General features: G+C 36.3%; 1 protein-coding gene across 1 annotated transcript; it reads right to left on the bottom strand.

Moving 5' to 3' along the window:
- Positions 1-7999: 7999 nt before the first annotated feature.
- LOC132133361 (leucine-rich repeat-containing protein 56-like) lies at positions 8000-15535 on the bottom strand (the record flags this gene model as incomplete). Its single annotated transcript, XM_059546147.1, has 11 exons — positions 15404-15535; positions 15129-15276; positions 13746-13833; positions 13472-13532; positions 13023-13119; positions 12668-12865; positions 12191-12557; positions 9150-9214; positions 8917-9059; positions 8352-8515; positions 8000-8259 (listed from the first exon to the last, which is right to left on the bottom strand). Coding segments are annotated over exons 1-11 (1644 nt in total), but the record flags the coding sequence as incomplete, so codon positions are not given.
- Positions 15536-17087: the final 1552 nt, after the last annotated feature.

Genomic DNA, 17087 nt, shown 5'->3' with positions numbered 1-17087 from the left:
CACAGCTCTTTGGTCTTCAGGGCTGCATCTGTAAAGCCTGAGTGCGGAGACTCAGCCTTCTTAGATGCATAGTTGAAGACCAGGGATGAGCTGTGGTCACTTTTCTTGGTAGCTATTTGTAGGCACAGGGGCACCGTGTTGGGACTTGGGAGGCACCGGTGCACCCTGTGTCTTCTTCTTCCTCCACAGCTCTTTGGTCTTCAGTGTTGCAGCTTGGAAGCCTGAGTGCTGGGACTCAGCCTTCTCACATTCATCCCTGAAGACCACAGACTTGGGGCACAAAGTTTCTCCTGCCTCCATTGCAGAGGTGGGTAGTAACGAGTTACATTTACTTCGTTACATTTACTTGAGTAATTTTTTGGGGTAACGAATACTTTTCGGAGTATATTTAAAGATGGGTACTTTATACTCTTACTTGAGTAAATTTTTTGGGGAAAATCTGTACTTTTACTTCGTTACTGTGGGCGACGCTCCTCTCGTTACTTTATCTTAATGCAATAAATGTTATAAATGCTTCAGTTTGTTCCAAACGCGCCGTCTACTTTTCTCTGGGCAATGAGCGATGCCCATTCGCGAATGATTCATTCTTTTGAGTCAATTCTGTTCAAAGGCTTGATCAAACCAATTGGCAAACGAGTGAATTGGTTCATGAATCAGTTTGAATGAGTCGTTCAGTTCCCTGCCGCACGCGCTGAGCGTCTGAAGTGGTTCACTCGGAGTTGTAACGTTTAAGAACAGAAAGAGCGTTGAAAACGTGGCTGGAACTGCACTGAATTGAAATCTGCAAAGGTTATTATTTGCTAGCGATGGAGATCCTTATTAGATGAACACCGTGTGTGCTGTCTACTGTTTAACAGGTAATAACTTGGGCTACATTCGATTAGCTACAGTACACGATACCACTGACATTAGTTTGTTGTACGTGTGTGGCTTATAACAGAGGGGAGTCAAGTTGAATGCAGCTTCCAAAAGACAAAAAATAGCCGATTAAGATTTTATTAATTTTAATACAATCACACTGGTGCAAGTCAGCTGCTAAATTCAGATCTGTGATCGCTTGCTGGCGCTGAACCAGAGATAGATGCGTTTATACCGCGCTGCGCATTATAACAAATCACACATGATTCTTTTGAGCTTATTAAAGCATTGGCCAATCAGAGGTGTTCCGATGAGTCATCGCTAAAATGCCGGTGCTTCCTTCACTCGCTCACTGACTGGAGACCTCTTTCTGGCGAATTCTCTCGTCAGAAACAACAAAGTGCAGATGTGTGTGCGAATCTTTAATTAAGATATTGATTTCACAGTGTTAACAGTTTCAGTGATTTTAATGGGAGTTTCTGAGAGTGATTGAAATCTAGACTGTCAGTGAAAATTATCTTTAATAATGTAAATGTTATTTGCTCTCTTTCTGAACAATGAAAGATTAGTAGCAATATTTAAATCACATTAACTTTCAATGTTAAATTCACATTTAATATAAAGTCAGTCGTATTAAAAATATGTTATGGCATGACACCTATATCTGTTACTTAATTAAACAGACAAGCTTTTATAATAAATTACATAAATTGGAGTAAAGGATGATGAAATATATACATTTATACACACACACATACATTACATACATTTTATCTATATATCTAAATAAAAATAGGCTCAGTATATATGACCCAAAGTAACTAGTAACTAACTACTTGAGTAGATTTTTTATCCGATACTCTTTTACTCTTACTCCAGTAACTATTCAAGACTAGTACTTTTACTTTTACTTGAGTAAATATTTCTAGAAGTACTTTTACTTTTACTTGAGTACAGTTTTTGGGTACTCTACCCACCTCTGCTCCATTGTTCCCTGCCACTGCACTGAGGTGAGGTTCCCATACTCAGGCTCTTCAGATATAGGAGAAGAAACCACCATTATTGCCCACCAGCTCCTCTGTATGCCCAGAGGAGATCTATCAGCTCAGTTTTTATCAGTTTTCCAACTAATGTGCATATCAGTTTTATAACTAATGTGGTGGAAGGAGACTGTATTTAATAGTAAATGTATAAAATGGTCATATCTGTATTTGGCAGCGCAACATTTGTTCTGTTAATATAATATAGCCAACTGAAAATAGTGTTGATGGAGAGATTATAATGCGTCATGAAGTATCAAGAATATTGGAGAATATAATCTGTGTATAATTATCAACAATTCCATTATAAATGTAAAAATGCTGAAATCAGTTATTGCTTTGATCATTACTAATGTACATATCTGAAACTGTCCACACAGACCTCCTCTGTGTAGCATTCCCGTTTATTTATCTCAGTGATTTTTCTCCAAGTTTTGAAAATATTGATAAAACTTCTGATGTCCAAATTATAAAGACGATACTCAACATCACTCGCCACAACTCGCTACAAAATGCCTGATTCGTCTGCAGTCATATTTATAGAGGACTCGCCGAACGTTCTAATGGAATGCAGCGATCATTATGACGTAAACAATGGACCATCCACTGATCTCATTGGCGGAAAATTGTCTTAAAACAACACCTCTGCTTTAAATATTACAATTATTACAAAACAAACAAAAAATAAAAATAAATAAATTTTAGTACATAAACTTGCGAAATAAATATAATATTCAAGCGCTTTATGGCAGCAGGGAGCAGCAGCCATAGCGTGGCTTCTTGTAATAGCAACCATATGCATAGTGCACTGAATCTCGGTTTGAGATGTGCTGAAACATATAAGTGTATTTGTTCAGATCATCATCAGAATTCAGCATCTGTTCTCACTTATTTGTACGCATTTTACGGTCATTTCTTTCGGTACTGGATGCGCAGTGTAAAGCGGTACAGTACAGTGTGTGGATGTTGCTCTGTCTTCTGAATCAAGTGTGCATCATTGATCATCAAGCGGATAATAGCATTTCTTTTTTGTGCTCAGACTTTGATTTCTGCAATATAACAAACAATTTGTCGCTGTCATTAGGCATATTTCTACCTTAAATATACAGAACTTTTATTATTATTTAATTCTGGACAATTATTTCATATAATTTGTGTGCTGAACAGAGATCCGAGAAACAGAGAAAATTAACAGAGATTGTTAATTTTCATGAAATGAACGTACTAGCATATTTCATTTCAATAATGCTTTTTTCTTTAATATGTGGTATTTTGAAGGGATTTCATGTACTAAACAATATTCACATCTAAATTATGGATAATGTAATTCTATATAAAATGTTAAAAAACAACATAAAAACACATTTTATACTATTTTTCAATGAATGCAATATTTAAGTAAAAAATTATAAGCACTTAAAAATCCATTGAATTGAGGTAGATTAGTGTCACCTTGTGGAAAACATAAAATCGTCTGTAAAACCACAGTGTAAACACTAGATGCCTGTACAGCCCTATTTATAAATATACGGTGTGTTCCCTACTTACTTAGAACAGTGTTTTTAGACATATTTGCTTAATTTTATTAGGTTTTTAATTTGGATATATATTTGGGGATTATCAAAGTCTTTTCCAAAGCTTATTATAAATTTCATTACAGACATACACGTTTGTATATTTCTGTTGTGTCATTACATATACAACTGCAAAATAAATAAATTGAATAAATATATAGGCTACAATATATATATATATATATATATAAAATATACATTGCACTTCCGCTGAAAAGTTGGACATCGATTTTTGTAATGTTTTTTAAAGTCTCTTGTGCTCACAAAGGCTGGATTTATTAAAAATTACAGGTCAAAGTTCAAACAGTATTGTGAAATTCTTATAGTTTAAAAGAACTGTTTTCTGTTCAGATGCAAAGCTGAATTTTCACCATCATTAGTCCAGTCTTCAGTGTTGCATGTTCCTTCAGAAATCATTCTAATGTACTGATCTGCTGCTTAAGAAAACATTTCTGATTATTATCAATGTTGTACTTTATATTTGCATACATATATTCATTTCTTTACAGTTGAACTTCATATTTTTGTGGATTTTTTTTTCTTTTTCCTTATTCTTAGTTTAAAAAACAGCATTCATTTTAAATAAGAATACTTTGCAAGTTAAGAAATGTCTTTACAGTCACTTTTGATCAATGTAATGCACTTTTGATCAATTAATATAAATCAATCAATTAATAAATGTCCCTAGCCCTAAACATTTAAACAGTAGTGTTTCTTTATGACATTTCAAATGACATAATTTGTAAATATTAGTTGTTAATAAAGTTTGAAATACATTAACTATATCGTTAAAACCCAGAGGTGGGTAGTAACGAGTTACATTTACTTCGTTACATTTACTTGAGTAATTTTTGGGGGTAACTAATACTTTTCGGAGTATATTTAAAGATGGGAACTTTATACTCTTACTTGAGTAAATTTTTGGGGAAAAATCTGTACTTTTACTTCGTTACTGTGGGCGACGCTCCTCTCGTTACTTTATCCAGTGGCGCAAAAAGTGGGTATGCGCCATATGCGGTGCATAGGGGCGCCACACCATGGGGGGCGCCAAAGCTATGGTTAATTTTTTTTTTTAATAATAAAAAATAAAAATGTATATTAAAAGTTATATATATAAAAAATATATATAGATTTTAGAGGACTAACAGGCGCCGGTGCCCTCATAATATTCCATCATAGAATTTAGACATAGAACCTCGCGAGTGGGTGGGGCGCCGTGAGCGCTGAGTAAGCAGCAGTAACGTTAGTGCGTTGTCGTTGAAACTCGAAAAAGATGGATAAAACAAAAAACCTCTCGGGGGCTAAAAATAGAAAAAGAAAAAGGGAAAAGGAGATGGCATGTCAAGGGATGCGACAGCAGCTAAATAAGTGATTGGTGAAAGGCAACAGGTAGGATTTAAAATGTGACGTCTATGGTCGGAGAATATGTAAAACTGGAATATGAGCTGTCATTTATTCTGTCATCACCCGGGTGCTGATGGCGCGCGCGCACAGATGAGACCTAAACAGCACACGTTGATATCTGTGTTTAAACTAAACTAATTTAAGCTTTGTCAGTTTAAACATTTAAGAGGCAGAGGACGCGAGCTTGCGCGCGCAGTGAGAAGATTTGTGCAATGCCCGTCTTGGTTAGTATCCTACTGTATAGCAGACAGCCAGCTGAACGTAGGCCACTGTATCAGTGCATTCTCTTTATATTAATTGAACAGCAACAACAAAGAAATCACTCATTGCTCTTGATTAAAAAGCTTTTGTAACAGATTGTTCAGTTTCTCCTAATGTTGGCTCGCTATAATGGTCAAATGGGTTGTTACTGATGCCCCCTCTACTCAAATGTGGAAATCTATGATATCTGAAGTTGTAACTCTAGAAAGATTGAGGTATTATCGCAATGGTAAATCGCTTCTGTTTAAAAAATGGGAGAATATTTTTAAGTGTCTAAAGATTAAACGGTCATAAACAAAAACTGGATAAAATTTAGGTACAATCATATGATGAAATGCTGTATGTAAATTGTCCACATGTTCATGAATATGTTAATTATTTCCTGTGCTGTGTTTTTGTTTTAATACATTTTTGTTTGTAATAATTAAAATGTTTAATAAAAAGAATATCTAAAAATATATATAAAAAATAAATAAAGCTTTTGTAACTTTAATAAAGAACAATCTTTAATTTATAGTCAAATATGCGATGCTGTTTTACATTTCATTACTTTATTAAATTTATGTACCTAAAAACTAATACTAGACCTACTAGAATACTATTTTAAAAAAATCTAAATACGAGCAACAGCGAAAATAAATACAAAAGTAAAGAACTTTTGTATTTATTTTTGCTGTTGCTCGTAGTTAGATTTTTTTTAAATTATAGTTTCTCCATAAACATAGCACATACCGAACTGTACCGAAATGTGACCCTTGAACCGTGCAACAAACCGAACTGTGAAAATTTGAACTGTGCTACCCCAATAATAATAATAATAATAATAATAATAATATATATATATATATATATATATATATATATGTGTGTGTGTGTGTGTGTGTGTATGAATGTGTGTGTGTGTGTGTGTGTACATATATACCATATAATTATGGTAGGCTTACAGTGGCTGTCTGATATACTTTAAAATAAACATTTATTATTTAAAAGCCCATACATGATGATGTCCGGCGCAATTATTTATTTAGAAGTGGGGGTGGGGCAAAATGTTTTGCTGCATACCCCTCTAACACTGGATAGTTGCGCCCCTGACTTTATCTTAATGCAATAAATGTTATAAATGCTTCAGTTTATTCCAAACGCGCCGTCTACTTTTCTCTGGGTAATGAGCGATGCCCATTCGCGAATGATTCATTCTTTTGAGTCAATTCTGTTCAAAGGCTTGATCAAACCAATTGGCAAACGAGTGAATTGGTTCATGAATCAGTTTGAATGAGTCGTTCAGTTCCCTGCCGCACGCGCTGAGCGTCTGAAGTGGTTCACTCGGAGTTGTAACGTTTAACATCAGCAGCGTTGAAAATGTGGCTGGAACTGCACTGAATTGAAAGCAAATCTGCAAAGGTCATTGCTTGCGATGGAGATCCGTATTAGATGAACACCGGGTGTGCTGTCTACTGTTCAACAGGTAATAATTTGGGCTACATTCGATTACAGTACACGATACCACTGTGACATTAAGTTGTACGTGTGTGGCTTATAACAGAGGGGAGTCAAGAGATAGATGTGTTTTTACAGCACTGCGCATTATAACAAATCACACATGATTCTTTTGAGCTTATTAAAGCATTGGCCAATCAGAGGTGCTCAGTGATTTTAATGGGAGTTTCTGAAAGTGATTGAAATCTAGACTGTGAGTGAAAATGATCTTTAATAATGTAAATGTTATTTGCTCTCTTTCTGAACAATGAAAGATTAGTTGCAATATTTATATCACATTAACTTTCAATGTTAAATTCACATTTAATATAAAGTCAGTCGTATTAAAAATATGTTATGGCATGACACCTATATCTGTTACTTAAGTAAACAGACAGGGTTTTATAATAAATTACATAAATTGGAGTAAAGGCTGATGAAATATATACATTTATACACACACACATACATTACATACATTTTATCTATATATCTAAATAAAAATAGGCTCAGTATATATGACCCAAAGTAACTAGTAACTAACTACTTGAGTAGATTTTTTATCAGATACTCTTATACTCTTACTCCAGTAACTATTCAAGACTAGTACTTTTACTTTTACTTGAGTAAATATTTCTAGAAGTACTTTTACTTTTACTTGAGTACAGTTTTTGGGTACTCTACCCACCTCTGTTAAAACCACATGTTAGGATAAATAACAATTTTCTTTCATTCTCCATTTGCCTTTATTAACATCATATATCTGGATGTGAACAAAAAATCTTGTTACAAAATTCTTCCCGAAAAGGTTAAAAGACTCAGAGTCTGTGGAAGATCTTTCAGAGACGCGTGGAATAACAGTTCTGCACCTGCGTCTGCAAACACTGAACCTGCGAGAGCAGACATGCTAGCGATCCGTCACAGATGAAGCTGTGCTGCTGGAGATCCACCGCAGGAGAACAGAGTTTACAGTCACCTGACATTATCATCAGTCTGTGTCAGTGATCACATGATATCTGTGCTGAGACTCTCCTGTCAATCAAACCTGAACTACTTCTAAAATAAAGAAGAGACAAACAGCGCCCAAACAGTGATTCAGTGACAACTTTAAAGTGTTTCTGAAAGTGTGTGGACCTGCAGTGAAGATGTATGATCTAATCTGACCCACAATGCATCACTTCAGAAGTCTCTGCAGTGCAGCTGGATGTCTGTGCGTCAGTTTTTCAGAGACTATTACTGGTTTATGTTGGGTGTCTGAGTGTTGAGGATCCTCAGTAGCTTCTGACCTGAATTAGGAGAATATTCTGAAGTCAGAAATGTGTTCAAGCAATAATTCAACCAAAATCAGCTTTGACAGGAAGGACAGGACGCACCTGTTAGCAATTGTGCTCTAAGAGGACTGCTGGAGGGTCTGTGAGGTTTGTGGATGATTTGAGGACACGCAGTCTGAGATCTTACAGTCATGATGCTCTCAGTCCCATGAGTCTCCTCTGATGCTCTGGCTTTACTGAGCTCTGCATTATGAGCTCTGAGTCTCCGCGAGCGGATCTGTGTGATCCTCCGGCCAGCAGGGGGCGCTGCTGCTGCTCTGGGTGGAGGAGAGGGAGACATCGAACAGCCTGATGAAGAGCTGAGTCTCAGCGTCTCTGATAGAGATTCAGATAGAGAGAAGCACAAGATTAAATCATGAAGACACTCATGAGCATCATTTATAGATGAGAGGAATAACCTGACGCACCTGCTGAGGGACACTGAACGGACCAATCAGGAGAGCTCGTGTCTCTAGTGATGTCATCGCTGCTGAAACTATGGCTGTGACTGCCTTCATCATCATCTTCATCATCATCGCTGTGGTGGATCTTCATCACCTGCGGCTGCTGCTCCTCAATAACCAGCAGACGTCTGGGAGAAGAAAAGCATGTTTTAACCGGAAGTGTGTGTGTGTGTGTGTTTGAGTGTGTGTGTGTGAGTGTGTGTATGTGAGTGTCTGAGTGTGTGTGTGTGTGTGTGTGTGTGTGTGAGTGTCTGAGTGTGTGTGTGTCTGAGTGTGTGTATGTGAGCGTTTGAGAGTGTGTGTGTGTGTGTGTGTGTTTGAGTGTGTGTGTGTGTGTGTGTGAGTGTGTGTATGTGAGTGTCTGAGTGTGTGTGTGTGTGTGAGTGTCTGAGTGTGTGTGTGTCTGAGTGTGTGTATGTGAGCGTTTGAGAGTGTGTGTGTGTGTGTGTGTGTGTGTGTGTGTGAGCATCGGTGTTTGTTTGTGTAAGTGTGTGTGTGTGTGTGTGATATTTGAGAGGGGGTTCAGTACTTGTTGTGCTCAATCCTCCAGCTTCTGAGTTGAGTAAAAACATCTCTGTGATCGCGGCTTCTGCTCTCTTCAAGCTCAAGCGTGTGTTCAGGAGTGAAGCTGCTCCGTGTGCTGGGACGAGTTTGAGACACAGAGTTTTGGAGCTGGACAGATGGAAAGATTTAGTTTTCATGGGGTGATATATAATATAATAAAGTGATATTGGTGATTCGGATCAGTTTGATTAGATTCACCTTTATTTTCTGTCTCCGAGCTCGAGCAGCTTGTAGTGGATTCCCACAGAGAACTCGACCGACACCTGAGCACATGAACAAACCACTAAATATCTGATATGACTCTTAATACTGTAGTTACTGAAGCATAAACATCACGGCTATAACAGTTTATGTCAGCCAATAGGGCTTAACAATCTAATTAGATTCTTCTGATGAAAATTACACTAAATGAAATACTAAATTACTGCTATTTAAAAATTTATTATAATAAATTATACTAAACTAGTAGTAGTAGTAATATATATTTATGTATTATTACTTTGTAACAGGCTAAGTTTTACTTGGGTTTTATATTGTATTTTCCTTGTATATTGCCTTAAGATTTGACAAGCTGTAATACCACTAGGAGCCGCTTGAGGGCACTAGTGAGTAATTGTTACAGGATATCAGCCTGGTAGTCAGAGAGCAAGTGAGTTCGTTTGGTAGAGGGAAACCTCATGGTGGAACTGCTGCTACCTGCTTACTTGTTGGAAGTCATTATTTGAGAACTTTTAGAGTTTATGCTCAAACAAAGGACTTTCTTTGCAGAATCTTATATTTCAGTTGACTACCATTGGTCCTTCCTGCTCTTGGCATTTGCTTTACTGTGTTTTGTGTAAGCATAGTTTTGAAGTTGTGAATTACCATCCATAGAGTAGCGAGGCTATGACGTGTGGCCTTCACCTGCACACATTGACTCTACACTGACACTTCATTCCCTGGATTAGGGATTATAACATTGCGTCGCACTCAAATAACCTTGTTGATTCATCATCATCATCTCATCTCACCGAAAGACTGGACTGGAAAGTTTTCTTTATATTTGATAATGCATAACAACAGAGACAAAGACTGCTCTATTGTTTATTTTGGTGGTAATTAAATATATACACTGGTGGGAATAAAGAAAAAGGAAAAGAAAGAATATTTGTCTAATGAAGTGGTTAATTTTCAGTACTATTCGAATTTCTGTTGAACCCCCTCAGTGTAACATCTTTAAAAGAAAAGGAGGTGTTACAACTTATAATGATAACTGTCATGATTACTCATTTAAAATATAATAATAATAACAATATCAATGATAATAATGATGATGATGATATATTAAGAAAAAAAAAACAAATAAGAAATATTACTAATAATTGTTTATTCTATATCAGTATGACTATAATAATATAATAATAACTGTATTAATAATGACAAAAGTAAATATTGATATCTTATTAATAGTAATATTAGTATTATTACTACTAAAAACACTGAACAAAAAAGAAGTGCAATACTATTCATTTAATAATAATTATTATTTTTAATATGATTAATTGTATTATTATTATTGAATAAAACATTAAAATATTATTTTTATTATTAAAACATACAAAAAGAACTATTACTATGAAAATATGATCAATTCATTAATAATAACAATAAATATTAATTTATTGTTACTAAATAAAAATATGAAAAAAAAAAAACAATTAATATTATGATTATAATATTATAAAAGTATTATTATTAGTAGTAATTATATATACAGTACAGACCAAAAGTTTGGAAACATTACTATTTTTAATGTTTTTGAAAGAAGTTTCTTCTGCTCATCAAGCCTGCATTTATTTGATCAAAAATACCGAAAAAACTGTAATATTGTGATATATTATTACAACTTAAAATAATTATTTTTAAATTTATTATACTTTAAATTATCATTTATTTCTGCGATGCAAAGCTGAATTTTTAGGATCATTATCACATGATCCTTTAGAAATCATTCTAATATGACGATTCATTATCAAAGTTGGAAACAGTTCTGCTGCTTAATATTTCTTCAGAACATGTGATACTTTTTTAGGATACTTTGATGAATAAAAAGTAAAAAAAAAAAAAAAATGAAGCTATGTTTTTAAAATATAAATATTTGTAATAACAATATACACTACTGGTCAGTAATTTGGGGTCAGTAATTTTTTCTTTCTTCTTTTTAAATAAAATCAATACTTTTATTCAGCAAGGATGTGTTAAATTGATAAAAAGTGATAGTAAAGAAAATATATTATTAAAAGTTTTTTTTTTTTTTTGAATAAATGCAGTTCTTTTTAACCTTTTATTCATCAAATATATTAGACAGCAGAACTGTTTCCAACACTCATAATAAATCAGAATATTAGAATGATTTCTAAATGATCATGTGATAGACTGATGTTACATGTGACACTGAAGGCTGGAGGAATGATGCTGAAAATTCAGCTTTGCATCACAGGAATAAATTATTTTTTTAAAGTATATTCAAGTAGAAAACTATTAATTTAAGTTGTAATAATATTTCACAATATTACTGTTTTTGTCTGTATTTTTGATCAAATAAATGCAGGCTTGATGAGCAGAAGAAACTTCTTTCAAAAACATTAAAAATAGTAATTGTAATGAATTAAACCTTCATATTCGGAAGAAGGAGGCGGGAACCGGCGGACAATCAACATGAAACTTTAATTACAAAAATAAACACAAAACCGCGCACCAGCCCCTCACGGACGACTGGTGCGCTCAAATAAAAACCAAAACACAACTAAAATCCCAGGCCTGGTCCTCTCTCGTCCTTCACTGTCGTCGCTCCAGTTTTATATCCTTCCATCTCCTCCGTGGGCCTCGAGACCGGTGGGACGAACAGGTGTAGCTCATCTCCAATCACTCCACCGGCCTCGCTCCCATGTCCCTCGGCCCCGCCACACTCGTCACAGTAATGTTTCCAAACTTTTGGTCTGTACTGTATGTATATATATATATATATATATATATATAATAAAACGTCTCTTACTAATCTATCATTTCATTGTAAAAATTTGTATTTAATAAAACATACAAAAAATTATTTTACTTTTACAGTTGAACTGTCGAATCATACTAATATTAATGGCTTTCTTTACTTCTTCATCTTTAAATCCCACTAAGTGATTGATTTTGGCTTCATTTGTGTGGAAGTGTCAGAAGTGAGTCTCGATCAGCAGAGGGCAGGAGTTTACCGTTCGTCAGATCACTGGCCTCGTGGTTCAGGACGGCGATGTCGGAGCGGGTCGATGCTGGTCTTGATCCGCTGCAGGAAGTGAGAGGTCTGGAGAGACTCGTGGAGGAGACCCTCAGATCTCCAGGCCGGGCTGAAGCAGGTCTCTGCTTCTGAAACACCTCGAGTGCTGCTGAGTCCGTCTCCAGACGCTGCTGTCTGTCTGCATCTGTGAGCGAAGCGTCTCTGATGGATTCTCTGAGAAGAGTCCAGTCCTGCAGTGAAGCTCTGCAGCGTGGAGCTGTGTCCTCTTCAACAGGAACATCATCGAGGAAGATCAGCTGCGGGATCAGCTCTCGCACCGCAGCCCTGAAGCTGGAGCCCGAGTCCTTCAGCACAAACCACACGTGAGGAATCCATCTGAGTATGACTGTATGTTGCAAACCAAATTCATCATTAAAGAAGAAAAACAGAAGAAAGATGTTGATCCTTCATGCACCTCAGAGGCTCCTGGAGCGGGGCGGGTGCACACAGGGTTTCCTTCCAGTGAAAGAGTCCTGAGCTTCACACAGCGGCCCAAATACCACAACTGAGCCGGATCTTCAACCTCGTTCTCCTCCAGATCCAGCAGCTCCAGATCCTCCAGCAAACTGACTGGACTCAGGTCTGAGATGCTGTTGAACGCCGCATACAGCTCCTGAAGAAGAAAACTCATTCGCTTTATTTAGTGACTTTAAAATACTGACACACTGTAGTTCATGATGAGTAATAGAGAAATCTGTTTGATTTGAAAACACTTTGACATCAGGAAAACACCAGAGTTTGATCGGTTCAGTCGAAATGTTGTTGGACACCTTTAAGGAGGAAAGAGCAGAGATGCCCTCCAGGTCGGTCAGACCACATCGAGCCACACATAAGACCTGCAGGAGAGAGAGACTGGTTCCCAGATCCCTGAGGACACACGGAGATCTGTCTGTTATTAGATTCAAAGCATCTTCTGTCAAATGTGTTCTTTCATCGATTCTGTTTGTTCTTGAGGCCTGCAACACAAGCTCTTCATGCTGGCACCTGTGTAATTTGACTTTATGAGTTTGGATTGACAACAATTATGTTTTTTTAAATCATGAGATATAAGTCCCCATCCACTATCACTGAACAGAAAAGAGCAGCATTAATATTACACTAAATATCTTCTGTCGTGGTCCACAGAAGAGGGTTTGGAGCGAGTGAATGATCACACCTGTTTATTTTCAGGTGAACTATTATCTCTTTATGGATGTAATAAAGGTAAAGAAGCTCGTACCGCACAGATGAGAGCAGACTGTTGTTCATCTTCAGCTGTGTGAGTTTGGGCAAGTAGATTCCTGTGAGACGAGACAGAAAACACTCAGATTCATCATCTTTCTGATGGAGATGTGTTTATTCTTATTTACTCTCTTAGTCATAATCCAAACCACTTCAAACCACTTCCCTGTTCCTCACAATCTGAAAGTTACAGTTTAATGACACGCAAACATTCGGTTCTCTCAAATTAAATGAATAAGAAGTGAATAAAGAGTAACTGTATTAAATCGGACCGAAGTTGTCCAGAGTCTCCTCTCGGGTGTCCACACACATCTCCAGTGACGTCACCTCGTGTAGATCCTCTGTTCCAGAGATGATTTTCTGCAGAAAGAGAAACACTGTTTATCTGAGATGTGTGTGAAGATGTGGATGTGTTCGGGTCTCGTACTATGGAGGATTTATTGAGTCAGATTATAAACTAAAAGTCTAAAACTAAAAGCCTTAAACCAAATCTAAAAATCTAAATTTGAAACTTAAAGTCCAAGTCGAAAATTTATTTGATATTTAGGATTGGGCATTTGGTCATTTAGCCATTTAGGATTTAGGATTGGGCATTTAGGATTGGGAATTTAATCATTAAGCCATTTAGGATTGGGGATTGGGCATTTGAGGATTGAGGACTGAGGAGTGTATGCAAATTAGGAGGCATTGCCCAAATACTGGAGGCTGGGTTTGAAATGGCTGGTGCGCAGAGGCACCTTATGGACAGCAGAGGGAGCTCCCAGTGCTAAGGAGCACACTGTAATGAAAGTAATGTAATTGTAATGTAATTCTGTTTTTGTAATGAAACAGAGCGAGTGAGCGGCTTGAGCGAGGACTGTGTGATAACTTCAACTTAATGACAGCTTTGAAACATTTGTGGCCTCAAACACAAAGTCACCAGTGAAAGGAGGGCTATCGGTCTGCATGATAGCAATATCAGCTTATATAACTAGTAGCTAATGTTAGCATCTTGCCTGCTGCACTTTCTGCTGCTTTCTCGTCGTCAGACCGATAGCCCTCCTTTCACTGGTGACTTTGTGTTTGAGGCCACAAATGTTACAAAGCTGTCATTAAGTTGAAGTTATCACACAGTCCTCGCTCAAGCCGCTCACTCACTCTGTTTCATTACAAAAACAGAATTACATTACAATTACATTACTTTCATTACAGTGTGCTCCTTAGCACTGGGAGCTCCCTCTGCTGTCCATAAGGTGCCTCTGCGCACCAGCCATTTCAAACCCAGCCTCCAGTATTTGGGCCATGCCTCCTAATTTGCATACACTCCTCAATCCTCAATCCTCAAATGCCCAATCCTAAATCCCCAATCCTCAATCCTAAATGGCTTAATGATTAAATGCCCAATCCTAAATACCCAAATTCCCAATCCTAAATCCCCAAATGCCCAATCCTAAATCCTAAATGGCTAAATGACCAAATGCCCAATCCTAAATAAAAAATGCCCTATTCTACATACCAAATGCCCAATCCTAAATACAAAATGCCCTATCCTAAATACCAAATTAATTTTCGATTTGGACTTTAAGTTTCAAATTTAGATTTTTAGATTTGGTTTAAGGCTTTTAGTTTTAGACTTTTAGTTTATAATTTGACCCAATAAATCCTCCATATCGTACCAGTTTCTCCGGAGACAGACTCTGGTCGAGCAGCAGCTCTTCAGCAGCAGGTTTGGGGTTTAATAAAGCAGATCCACTGAACTCAGCTGAGCCCGCTCTCTTCTTCAGCGAGGACTCACGAGACATCTGCGAACTTCGATGAAAATATCTGGAATAAAGGTTAACCGTTTTGGAGTAAACGGCAAATTAAATTAATTAAGTAGCCTAAGTAAGCTGTTCAAATGATATACTACATATTTACATTATATCTTCGTACAGTTAAGTTAATTTATTACCTTTCGAAGCCAAATAACGGGATATTCAGTGTAGCATTTATCTCTTGCCTCATCGGTCATCAAGCGGGAAAGTTTGCATAGCAACGGAATCTACTTCCTGGATACTAAATACGGGGCCACGTGGGATTTGTAGTCCATTACAATAAGTGACGTTGTATAAAATCATAAACATGTCTATAGTAGATTAATGTTACATTCACGGTTACATTAGGACGTAAACAAGCGAAAAACGTAAAGAATAAATTATTATTTATTTATTTTTTTACACAAGTGTTCTTTATGTATTGTTGTGGCACCCTAAATAGTGCACTGTGGAAACACCATGTAACAGTCTCTCCCTAAACAGAGCACATAAGCAACATCTGCAGAAAGAAAAAAAGCCTGCTCAGGAGACTTACTAAAATTCTTACTATAATGATGTGATAATGATGTGATCATATCATTAAGACTTGATTACTTGGATGTTTTAAAAACTCATCTGAATGTACTAACTAAATAAATGTATTTTTGATGGTTTGTTTTTTGAAGTGCTAGGGTTAGGGGACTCAACAGGCCTGTCTGCATTAATTTTGTGGCCAGCGTCATGCTGAAAGTTAATGTAGGCTATTTTTATTATAATAAAATGCTCAAAAGTATATCGCAAATATTAGGCAGTGTGATTGTGTTTGTCATTTAAATGCAGTTGATACTCCTGAACACTCTTAATAGCATGAGAAACAAACTGTGCATGGATTAAAGCAAGCAAAAAGTGCTCCCACACATTGACTGAACCTGTAATCACGTCCAAGAGCTCATGGAGTAAACCTCGATTAGCATTGGATTATAGATATAATGTATTATTATGAAAACACCAGAGATGGCTTGTAGCACACAAATAAACCTTTAAAATATTAATTTAAAATCTTTAAATCAATAAAACTGCACATATTGTCTTAAATAAAGTCTTATGAAGCAAATTGTAATTTGTGGCCCTTCATATTTTATGTGGTTTAAATGTGCCCCCCTTGGCCTCTGGACTTGAGTACCATTGGTTTAGGCTAAAATTAAAAATTACTCAAATAAAACATTAAATTGAAACAAACAAACAAAATTGTATTGAAAGGGGCCAGCATAAATATGTAACCTAAAACATAAATTAAAAATATGTTTTAAAGAAAAAAAAACTAATATATAAATTTACCAGTAACAATAATACAAGTACCAAAATGTTAATGGATAGCAGTACCATGTGTTTAGAAGCAACATTTTAAATAATTCTACTTTTTTATTTAGATATTTATTTATTTATTTAAAAAATAGGGCATAGGGACTCAGAAAACAGTAAAAAAAATATATAATAATACATTTGAGACCCAGTTTAGTCATAAACTCCATAATGAGGTTTGCTCTCCAAAAATAAATATTTTTTTTACGTAACAAAAAATTGTCCAGTTATTTGAATTGCTGTGTGCAAGGCTGCAAGGATAAGGATCCGTGTTCTGACGGTCTTGATTGTCCAATCCGAAAGGTTGTTGTGTTTTAGTAGGCGGGACGAAGCCTTGTGATTGGCTGTGTTCTCAGTCGATCAGCCTCTCAGGCGCTAAATGAAATGAGCCTTTTTTTTTGGAATCGGCGAAAGATACCGAGCAACGTCACCAGGATCTACTTAATATTTATAAGCTGAGCTTCTGCCGCAGTAGGATTG

The sequence above is a fragment of the Carassius carassius genome, chromosome 50 (assembly GCF_963082965.1).
Source record: "Carassius carassius chromosome 50, fCarCar2.1, whole genome shotgun sequence".
Classification (NCBI taxonomy): domain Eukaryota; kingdom Metazoa; phylum Chordata; class Actinopteri; order Cypriniformes; family Cyprinidae; genus Carassius; species Carassius carassius.
Note: the sequence above shows the minus strand (reverse complement) of the source record. Positions and strands in the feature narration are given on the sequence as shown.